Source organism: Bicyclus anynana, chromosome 3, assembly GCF_947172395.1.
Source record: "Bicyclus anynana chromosome 3, ilBicAnyn1.1, whole genome shotgun sequence".
Taxonomy (NCBI): domain Eukaryota; kingdom Metazoa; phylum Arthropoda; class Insecta; order Lepidoptera; family Nymphalidae; genus Bicyclus; species Bicyclus anynana.
In genome coordinates this window covers 10,854,586-10,865,432 of record NC_069085.1, presented here as the reverse complement: position 1 = coordinate 10,865,432, position 10,847 = coordinate 10,854,586, and the positions used below count along the sequence as shown (strand labels likewise).

Below are 10,847 nucleotides of genomic sequence, written 5' to 3'. Positions count from 1 at the left end.
GCTCCGCTTTGGCACGTGGGCGCCATTTAAAGGGACCATTTACGTCCTGTGAAACTTCTATATGTCCATCTGATTGTTTTTGACGTTTTGTTTTTTTGATATTGTTCTTGAAATCAGATCGTCTTCATGGTGTTTCTTGTGATTCTACTTTAAGAAAGTGCAAACTTAAATATATCTGCTGGTAGATAGGTATTAACGCAGAGTAAAGATGATCCAAAATGAGTCTTTATTCAGTAAAAACCCAAAAAAAACAATCGACACGCGTCGCCTCGATATCCGCGTATACAAACTGTTTTCACAATTTGTATTTCAAAATTTAACACTTATAACATTTACGTAAATTAATATAATAATAAATAATTACCTACCAATAAAAAATACTCCATCTTATAAAAACATAAGACGCCATTTTTCTTGAATAATATTGAAAATTACTGACGCGGCACTTCTTGTCGTACTGACTCGAGAAAGTATTCGTTTTTAGAATTTTGTATTTGACACGGCTACGACACCGTCGTGTTCCGAGCGCACTATCTGGCTAATATTCTTTAATCTGTGGGTATCAGGTATAAAGATATTAAAAGTGGGCGGTTACGGCGCCATTTTTAAGAATTTTTTGCTTCAGATCACGTGACCTTATTTCATGTCCTCTTACTATTAGTTCTTTGGTATTTAATAATCGGTGTAGGTTTAAACAGTGCTCACAAGATGGCGTTATACAGAGATGGCAGCTGAGGACTCTATACCTTATGTTCAATTTGCTCTAGTCTCTATGACTATGATAAATAAACATCTCAGACCAATTATTGTATAGGACCTGCCTCGCTAAACGTTACTTTTCTGTCAAAGTATATGATCAACGATCTAATGTGATTATAAAAACTGTCTCTATATAATCGGTGTTACATAGTTGTAATGGTGTTCGTCGGTTAAAGAGCTCCGTAAAAATACCCTTTTGTGTAATTGAATGGTGTAAAAATGGGCACAAACTTCTAGTTTAGTATAAGATATATATCAAACAGCTCGTTTTCCTCGGAAAATGACAGACAATTTTGTTCGTGACTATGAGTGCGATACAGGTCCTTCTATAATTGGTCTGAGATAAACATTAAACCAGTATCTATAGTGCTACCTGAGTAAATATTAGACCTGTGTAATTCGATCGTTTCATAAAACCCGGGTCGATCGCGACCCATACTCATGGAGATCGGGTCTCAATGATTCGATCATTTCGATCATTCGGGTCACGGGTTGTTTGGGTTTTGTGTATCGTTGCGACGCGGCTTGAAGTAGGTAGGTATTTGAACTGAACACCCATAAGACCCGAACCGGAACCCGATCCTTTGATTGACCGACGGATTCAAAACAAAGTTATGCCTACTATCAGTTAAATAAATATTGTGGTTTGTAATTGTATCGCTTTTGCGTGGTGATACAATAATATTAAGTCATCGTCTAAATTTACATTCGAAAAATGGGAAATTTTATTTTATGTTTTTATGAATATAGATAAAAAAATGTAAATAATTAAAGTTATTATATATTATATAGATAAAACTATTGCTAAAAGTAATACATACCTACATATATATTTTAGACTTTATTCCTTACGAATTTACCACTCAAGTCATCATCATTATCAACTACAGAATAGAGAATGATATCTTTACAAGCCGCGAGATGAAGCCGATGAAACTCATAAATACAGAGTAATACATATCTTCCTTTACATACGAATAAAAAAAAAACATACATACAGCCGAACGTAGAACCTCCTCCTTTTTGGAAGTCGGTTAAAAAGAGACAACTACAGATTGTACTTGCGAATGATGATTCGACATTATAAGCAATTGAGCCAAATAATTATTTATAACACTAATACAATCAAAATAAAGTTAATTTAGTGTGGTCGGGTCGAGAGATCGAGTTTATTATATGGATCACCAAACGGGTCTCACAAGATCGGGTGTTTTAGTCGTCCGCGACCCGATTATCCACGAGAACTACAGATTTGAGAGTTATTGTATTAAAAATAAAGTTCAATTTAGCGTGGTCGGGTCGAGTGATCGAGTTTTTATATGAATTACAAGATCGGGTGTTTTAGACGTCCGCGACCCGATTATTCACGAGAACTACTGATTTGAGAGTTATTGTTTTAAAAATAAAGTTCAATTTAGCGTGGTCGGGTCGAGTGATCGAGTTTTTATATGAATCACAAGATCGGGTGTTTTAGACGTCCGCGACCCGATTATTCACGAGATCTACAGATTTGAGAGTTATTGTAATGAAAATAAAGTTCAATTTAGTATGGTAAACAAAAACCTTTCGATCTTTTAATCGAGTCTGCGCCCGGGCGGGTCACCAAACGGGTCACATAAGATCGGGTGTTTTTAACGTCCGCGACCCAATTACTCACGCACAAGTAGTGATCGGGTGTCGGAGATTTGATCATTCGCGATCGACACAGGTCTAGTAAATATGTTCCTTGGTGTGCATTAACATTGTCTGTGGCTGAGATCTTGTGACTGTTTTTCTGGATTAATTTCTAATTAGAATTAAAACCCGTTGAAATCGTGTAAATTATAATACTAGTTATTTTGAGGAATTTATTATATCTCGTAGTGAACGTAATTAATAGTTTAAATACCTTTGCAACGGCGTACAGGTATCTTATTAAAGACAATGGCTGGGACAGATGATGACAAGCCTAAAGAAAACGAAGGTGAAAATATTAGTTTAGAAACTGAGGATGAGGAAAATGAAATCGTAAGAGAAGGTATTGTACTATTCAACTTTACCACTTCTTTAAAAAAGTGATCACAATATGGATTCGAGACTTGGTCTCCTAACTGTGAGCATCCTAATCATATGGGTCATAGTTACTTAAACAAGCTATACTCGGAGTATCTCTGCGTGATTGTTTGACGAATAAGATGGTATGCATAGCACCAAAACTACCAAGCTATATTAGTAGTAGCCAAACTTGCTGTGCAATGTTTATTATCAAACAAATTGAAATTTAAGGTAGAAATTAGAAAACGCATCTAATTTTACACAACTTATTAATTTAAAATTACGCCTGTGTCAATTAGATGGAGAAGGCAAGAAAGATATTAAGGCTGACAAGTTAAATTTTGAGGATCTACTAAATAGTTAATATTATTTTGTTAGTTCTTAACCTAGAACTACACAAATAACATAGATTAATAAAATACATAAACAATTTGTTCAATCTACACAATAAATTTGAAAATTGTTTGTTAGTTCTTGTTTATGTTAGTATACTCCTAAAATTTTAACTTCATAGTTTTTGAAATATAAATTTTTGAAATTTTAATGAAAATACGTGAAAATAAGGCTGAGGTTCGATATCGCTCCGCACACGGAGCGGGTTAAGGGTGAATACCCACACCCCATCCCTACTAATCCCACCACACAAAAATACAAATTTTCTGAGAAATAAAAAAAAAATTCCATACTATGAACCTAAAAAATAGCAAAACTTAAAAACTACTAAACCAATTTTCATGTACATTAACAAATAGTTTAAGCTAAGTTTGGAGCAAGTTTCAGACTTGTTCCACATAAGAAAAAAAGTTCTGCTAATATACTCTCTTTCCTTAAGGACAAAGTTGCTGATTTCCCACTAATATAAAGTTCACTAACAAATATAAAGTTCAGTTAGGTTAGGATGTAAACACTTATAGGTTTGGATTTGGCTATATAACCTAAAGTTAAAATTGTGTATTGGGTTTTACAATCACATTTACATGTATATGGGCACCTGCAACTTTGTCCTTAAGTAACTTAAACTTTGTCCTTGTCCTTGTGGAAATATATTTTTTTTTATTGTATTAGAAAACAAATGTCTGTCGCAAACAAAATTTTGTGTAGGTTAGGTTAGAGTAATAATTACACAAAAAAAAACTGATTGTGAAAATGATTGTGTATATTGTAAAGCCCTTCCAACAATCTACATAATATGTAAACAAATATCACAATTTGATTTTATCACTTTCTACATATTTTAAAATTATAAGTGTTTAATGACTAGTGACATCTCTTATTTTTGATTTGTTTGTTGTTATACATTGCTCAATGATTTGCCATGCTCATGTGGCAATGGGCAGGCCACATAGTTCAAAATCCCTTATAATGATTGATAATATGCTTATCCATAAGATGGACTATACAAATCTTTATTATATTGCAGAATATTATCAATTGGATTCTAAGCTGGATGAATTGAATCAAGCGTTGGATATTTTAGAACAAAAAAATGATGATATACATTCCAGATTGCTAGAACTCTTGCAATCTAACAGAGACATTAGAGAGCAGTTAAAACATCAACAGGCTGAAAATAATAAATGAATCAACATTGTTAACTGGACTAAGCTGATTTGGTGAAGAAAGAAATTTAGAATTAAAGTGAATAGCAAAATAAACTTATATATTAGGTATATTTAATATAAAATGTAATTAGGTACATAATAATGAAAATATATTTGAATAACTTTCTTTAATGTTTAATTCCTTTCTTATATGTTTATTTATATTTTCAATCAGATGTATCATTGGTTTTTTCTGTGGGCCTTGCAGGAATTAAAGGGATTTTTACCAATGGTCCCTGTGAGTCATAATTTAATAATGGCGTGTTTTTTTTTATTCATTTTATATGCCTGAATACTGTTAATATATTTATTGGTTGTAATTTTTTAAATTCGATAATTTTGCATCTTTTCAGTGAGATAAGAAAGAGTATAGTAACCACCCATATTTTAATCATTATTAACAGACTTGACAAAAATATATAGGTTTTCAATTCAACATGTATTTTTGTTTGTTATGTAGGTAAAGAATGTGTGGTCTATGTGTAAAAACACATTTTCTTATGTTAGAGACATACAGACAAGTAACAAAACATACATTAAAATCGACTACAAAGTTTTCAATTATTTAACATATTTAATGTACTGGGCAACCACAGAGCATACATATAACACTGTTTATAATTGTACCTGCATTGTTAAAAATTCAATGTTATGTAGTTTTTAAAGTACATAAATAAAAAACTGTTAATTATTTAAACTTTTCTTTTATTGATACCATTTTTGAACAAATTCTATTAAATATGACTAAGCAGTTCAAATGTAGTGCAATCTAATGGTGATCCTTTTTGACAAATCTCAGTCCACAGTATCCACAAGAGTGATTTCCAGGTTTATCCTATAAGTAATAATTCAAATAACATAAAACAAAATATTTTTCTTTATCACAAAATATAAAATTAAAGTCAGTTTAGTTACACCATTTGAAGCAACAAAAGACACTGTAAAAATTTTTTTTGTGCTGTAATAATAATTTTTCAGACCTGTGAGTGAGGTTGAATATGTCATGCCCGACCATTAGTAAATAAAAATTTGGGAACTGAGAGATTCCTGAAACTCTAATGGCTCAGTATCTGGAGGAGGTGGTGCAGAGAATGATTTTAAGTGATAATAATGTTTAAATAGTGACAGTTAAGTCAGCAAAGGTTTAAACTATGTATATGTGAAACCCAATATATGTTTATGGAACTGAAGTAAATTAGTATAGCAGAATTACAATGTTATCATAAATATTTGAAGATTGAGTCATGATTACAAATTATTGTTCATTTGTGCATTAAAAATACTACTTTTTATAGAAATATAAATACTTTTATGACTAGAACTGGGTTATTTTGTGATATTATCTCATTTTAGTTATGAAAATCATCAAATCTATATTTGGGTATGCACAGTGCACACCCACCTCATAGCCAGTAATTATTTTTTTACATCATTCACGCCAGGTTAAGGCTGCAATACAAGGCATTAAAAATTATAGAAGTAAAGTATATTACCAAGTTAATATATACTCGAGGATGACCTTCAGGGCCGCTACCTCCATCACACCATACCACTCTGTCTGTTGTTTCCTTTGGAGGTACTTCTTCAATTAATTTAATAGCCCAGTTAGGGTTAACTTGCTTTGGAGCCAGACTAAATCTAGCAAGTCTATAATCATCAGACTCCCATTTCTGTAAAGAATAATAGTTATAATATATAATAATAATAATAATAAAAAGTCTTTATTTATTTCATACAAATTAGTAATACAATTTTTTTTTTTTTTTTTTCTTTTTATATTACGTTTGCATGAATCCCATTGTATTGGGTATAGGCCTCCTCCAGCAATTTCCACTTTCGTCTGTCAACGCCAAGTTATAATATAGTTCTATAATAAAAAGTCAAGACACTATTTGTAATTGCAGAAAGACTGTAGAGATTTTAATGGAACAATATCAGGACAAACCTTTTTTATTTAATTTTAATTTTCGGTCTCTTAAATAGTTAGGTTAGGGCTTAATTTTGTAGGTAGCTATTTTGTGATTAGTGGCACAGAAATATAATATAAAAAAATTGGAGACTTAAAATGATATGTTACTCAATAATGCAAAAATGGTTAAACAAGTTTTGATGAAATTTTACATACAGTTCATGTTTAGAATTAACATACCATTTATTCTTTATACAATCTGTTACCTTATAACTTTATTTTTCGATCTGAAACTACTAAACATGCAGTATATTGGGTAAGCAAGTATAATGTTTGAAACAAAATAATTTGTACTTTAAAGGCTTCATGTCACTTAAACTGACATTGTGACTCCTCACGCTTTTAGAATAAATGTAGATTCTTCAGTCTAAAAGGCCCTACTCACACATCTGCCGCAGGGGCAATCTAGGGTGTAGGAGTGGGGATGACCCTTAATTGCATCCTTAATTGTGATGTGTGTAGGCATGCCGGGGCAATTTGGGAGGATGGCCCTGCGGCAGGGCGGCAGGGGCGCGAGACTATCCTTGATCCCTAAGTTGTCCCTGCCGTCGGTGCGTGTGTAGCGCGATTGGGGCAATTTCTCAGTCAGTTTGCCAGCAGCTGTCACACGGAGTGCACGTACAAACAGCGTAGAATCAAAATGTGTACTTTTATAATATTCATGTGGCATAACTCACTTCTTTTCTGTAGCCATTTCTTCACCCAGTATCTCCTTTTGCTTTTTTTTTGAGGTAACACCACAGAAAGCGCCAAGGCTACTCCAATCTTTTGAGTGGTCGATAATATGGGTGCCATTCTCAATACCTGTGCTCAGCTCTGCTTATTCTGGAACACTGCACGGCAGGCAAGTGTGTAGAGATACTCCCGATATCGCCACAACCGCCGTGCACCCTAGATTGCCCCTGCGGCAGATGTGTGAGTAGGGCCCTTAAGTCTATCTACGATACGATTGAATATACAGGCAACTTCATTTAGAATTGTTCTTTTTGTGTTTGAATTATTCACAATTAGACGACAAGTTTAAATCATTACATTTCCGGTAAAAAGGTCAGAGTTCTCTTACTCGATATATTAAAAATAAAGTATATTACTTATAGAAAAAAATACTTGGCCTGTGTGAGTGGTAACATCTTCAGTATTATTCGTTATGCAACGAATTACACTACGGGTGGTCCCACAAGTGCGTGGAACATACTTCATCAGGGGCCAAGACTTCATAGTTATATTCATTCTTTCAAAAACCTTGGTTTTTTTATTAATTCACACTAAAATAATAAATTAAATGTTTTAAAACCAGACATAAAATTCCTTTTTGTTTTTGGAATTTTGGCAGATGTCATTTTCTGACATTTCTACTGTTACAACATTTTTGCGTTGAATATGTACTCAATAGACAGTTGTAAAGAATTTAGACTCCAAGGTGAAGTGAAGGTGTCAAAAAAGTCATGGAGATAATTAAAAGGGAACTAAGTAAAATTCTTGCTTGGTAACACTAAAATTTGCATTGTTTACATGTCGTATTGAAATGATGGATGTTTACTGTCAAATCAGTACGTTTTGATACTTGTGAAAAAGTTACATTATGTCTACACTTTTGTTTACTTTAAAGGACAATTTTGTATGGAGGCTGAGCCTTTATCAATTTTATAGCCCAGTGACAACTAAGTAGAACAAATTTTATAGCCGAGTGACAACTAAGTAGGGCCCTGATTGTTTTGAAAAATAAATAAAAAACTTTAAATTTGAATGAAATGCAGCGTTCTTGTCTGTGGAACGCGTTCATTTTTTTATTTAATTTTTATTGAGTTGCGAATAGAGCGAGATAAGAAGACATGGGACATCCTTTACGGTGTAATACCTTTGCCTTTTTCTCATGTGAAAAAAATAAAATTAAAAAGCGAGAATTTAAAAAACAATTGGCGTAAATAATACACATTACACACTTGATTTTTTTCAGAAAATAATTGTAAATTTGTGACCGTAACTTACAAATTTTTCAACATTAATTGTAATTGTTGTCTTCATCTAGTGAGAATTTTGATCCTAATTTGTTATCTCCCACGTTTACCTCACATACTCATTATTAATCTTCACAGTAGTCGGAAATTATATTACCGGGTAAAAGCATCTCCATTAATATCCAAAATTGTAGACTTTGTACATTTAATTTTCAATTAAAATAAATCATTGAATATTGAACTAAACTATTTTATTTTCTCAGTATTGAAAAGCAGAGTGTAACACGTTAGGCTAAACCCATTATAAACTCGGTTTCAAGGTGGCCCTCGCCTACGTCTCCAGGTGTTTAAATTGGCTGTTTTGAACACTTTTACTGTATTGTCTATGTTTAATTTGTAGACGAGGGAGCGAAACAAAAAAAATATTTATCTAATCAATGCGGGTTCCAAAAATTCTAAAAATTAGTTTATCAACAGCAATTTGTATCTTCTATACGTAAAATATCTATCCATCTGCTTAAAAATTTAAAATAATTAGCGGACGCCCGCGACTTCGTCCGCGTGGATTTCAGTCTTTCACAAATCCGGCGGAAACCATGTTTTTTTCCGGGATGAAAAGTAGCCTATGTGATATTCCAGAGTAAAATATATTTCCATTCCAAATTTCAACCAAATCGCTTCAATAACCGCAGCGTAAAAGAGGAACAAACATACTTACACACAAACTTTCGCCTTTATAATATTAGTGTGAAGTGTGTTGTAATGTGATAAAAGCCCATTTTGGGACATGTCCTATAATTTAAGTTCAATTTAACACTTTCAGGAATATCAAAAACTATCATTCGTATTGTTGATGAAGGGATGTCAAATGGTGGATTAATTGAAACACCAGTAAAACATAGAATTGGTCGCCCAAGAAAAGTATTGGATGATTTCCACCCGTGTGCTATTCGACAAAAAATTCACTTTTTACACAGTGCGGAAAGAAGTTCCAACACTCTGAAAATGATGAATATTTAGATGTTAATTTTACAGATTCTGATTAATTTGAGTTCCACTGCAGGACATAGGCCTTTTGTATGCTGATCTCTTCCTAATTTGTTTTTATTTCACTTGTATTTGTCTTTGTGGTGTGCAAATAAAGTACATCTATCTATCTATCTATAGGCCTTTTGTTTTTGTTTTGTACGCGACAAAAGGCGTTATGTTATTTTGTATAAAATTGTTGAGTCTAAAGAATTAATAAATTTAAATTATCAAACCTTTTTTAGGTGAAATAAACAGGGATACCATGTAAGTGACAGTAGCGACCTCATTAATTTTCATCTCTTTTTTGACAGACTATACACGAAAACGTTGGACATAGCAGCGCTACTATTTCCGCAAACGGAATATTTTAGAACTAAAACAGCGGCAATTTTAAATGGTGATTTTTGCTTTAATTTTAGGAAACCAATTGAGAAAAACAAACCCAGGATCGAACCAGGAACTCATGAGTATTTTAACATACCTTGGTATTACACCACTAGTCCAAATGACTGTAGAACTTACTTTAAATATTAATGTGTGATTACTGTCTGATTTCTGTACCTACTAATTTATTTTCGCAACCAAGTACAGTCTCACGCTTAATCTCATAAGTCTAAAAGTCTTGGTACTGAAGCTTCGGCCCCTTGGATAGTTGAGTTTTCTATTATGAGGTTGGCGTTCTTCTCTGTTATGATTATTAGTGTTCTCATGTTCTGTGCTCTTGGAAGCGTTCTGCGTTGTCGGGAAGTTGTTGCACCGGCACTGAACGTCCTCATTGGAGGAATTCATCCGGAATCTAGCGCGCCGTATGTTCGTGCGCGCAGAAGACCGTACCAACACCTGCACGGCATGACATCGCTTCGCGAGAGACCTACTCTCTCAGCTGCCTAAGTAAGAGATCAGTGCATGGAAAATCGCTCTTTCGTGTTTATAGAGATGACTCTGTCTTTCCACGTTCTATGCAGCTGAGACATGGCACATATGGCCATGGGATTTCACACGAGCCGGTATTACTGATGCTGGATTGCAGATATATAAAGTTTTGACGATTTCCAAATTCAGTACCTAAACCCGTAAGCTGCGATTTACTGGCGCGATCTATGATCATCAGTTTGGTTTTGGTTCTGTTTATAGAGAGGCCCATTTCTTCGCTCCGCTGAGCCATTCTGTCCAATAAGGTTTTCATTTCGGTCTCTGATTCTGCTAAGAGTTGTGTCATCAGCGAAACGCAAATTAGTTAGCTTTACTCCACCAATGCTGATGCCACCATCCCACTCTTCAAAAGTTCGTCTCATAATATATTGCCCGTAATTATTGAACAGCATAGGAGAAATCACACAGCCCTACCTGACACCTTTGTTTTGCGTGATTTAAAAGTATTTAAAGTAATATCATCTATCCTTACGATTCCTACACTACTGTTATAAAGATTGTCAGTGTTCTTTAGAATTCTGTTAGCACTCTCCATAAACAGTCCCAGTTATAACGCAGTCGAAA

General features: G+C 33.6%; 2 protein-coding genes across 2 annotated transcripts; one reads left to right on the top strand and one right to left on the bottom strand.

The window, feature by feature from the left end:
- Positions 1-2,490: 2,490 nt before the first annotated feature.
- LOC112058564 (UPF0184 protein AAEL002161) lies at positions 2,491-5,091 on the top strand. Its single transcript, XM_024099470.2, has 2 exons — positions 2,491-2,776; positions 4,214-5,091. Exons 1-2 carry the CDS (start codon positions 2,683-2,685, stop codon positions 4,372-4,374), a joined length of 255 nt encoding a protein of 84 aa, XP_023955238.1. The 5' UTR covers positions 2,491-2,682; the 3' UTR covers positions 4,375-5,091.
- On the bottom strand, positions 5,083-7,738 carry LOC112058563 (probable NADH dehydrogenase [ubiquinone] iron-sulfur protein 6, mitochondrial). Its single transcript, XM_024099469.2, has 3 exons — positions 7,471-7,738; positions 5,888-6,064; positions 5,083-5,229 (listed from the first exon to the last, which is right to left on the bottom strand). The coding sequence occupies exons 1-3, from the start codon at positions 7,591-7,593 to the stop codon at positions 5,164-5,166; spliced, it is 366 nt and encodes a 121-aa protein (XP_023955237.1). The 5' UTR covers positions 7,594-7,738; the 3' UTR covers positions 5,083-5,163.
- Positions 7,739-10,847: the final 3,109 nt, after the last annotated feature.

What these genes read in the sequence shown, in the direction of transcription:
- LOC112058563 (XM_024099469.2), bottom strand. Translation starts at nt 7,593, where the DNA reads ATGAATATAACTATGAAGTCTTGGCCCCTGATGAAGTATGTTCCACGC. An exon ending in TTACCACTCACACAGGCCAA is followed by an intron (nt 6,065 to 7,470) that starts GTATTTTTTTCT and finishes TATTCTTTACAG; the next exon opens with AAATGGGAGTCTGATGATTA. An exon ending in CTCGAGTATATATTAACTTG is followed by an intron (nt 5,230 to 5,887) that starts GTAATATACTTT and finishes TATTACTTATAG; the next exon opens with GATAAACCTGGAAATCACTC.
- LOC112058564 (XM_024099470.2), top strand. Translation starts at nt 2,683, where the DNA reads ATGGCTGGGACAGATGATGACAAGCCTAAAGAAAACGAAGGTGAAAAT. An exon ending in AAATGAAATCGTAAGAGAAG is followed by an intron (nt 2,777 to 4,213) that starts GTATTGTACTAT and finishes ATTATATTGCAG; the next exon opens with AATATTATCAATTGGATTCT.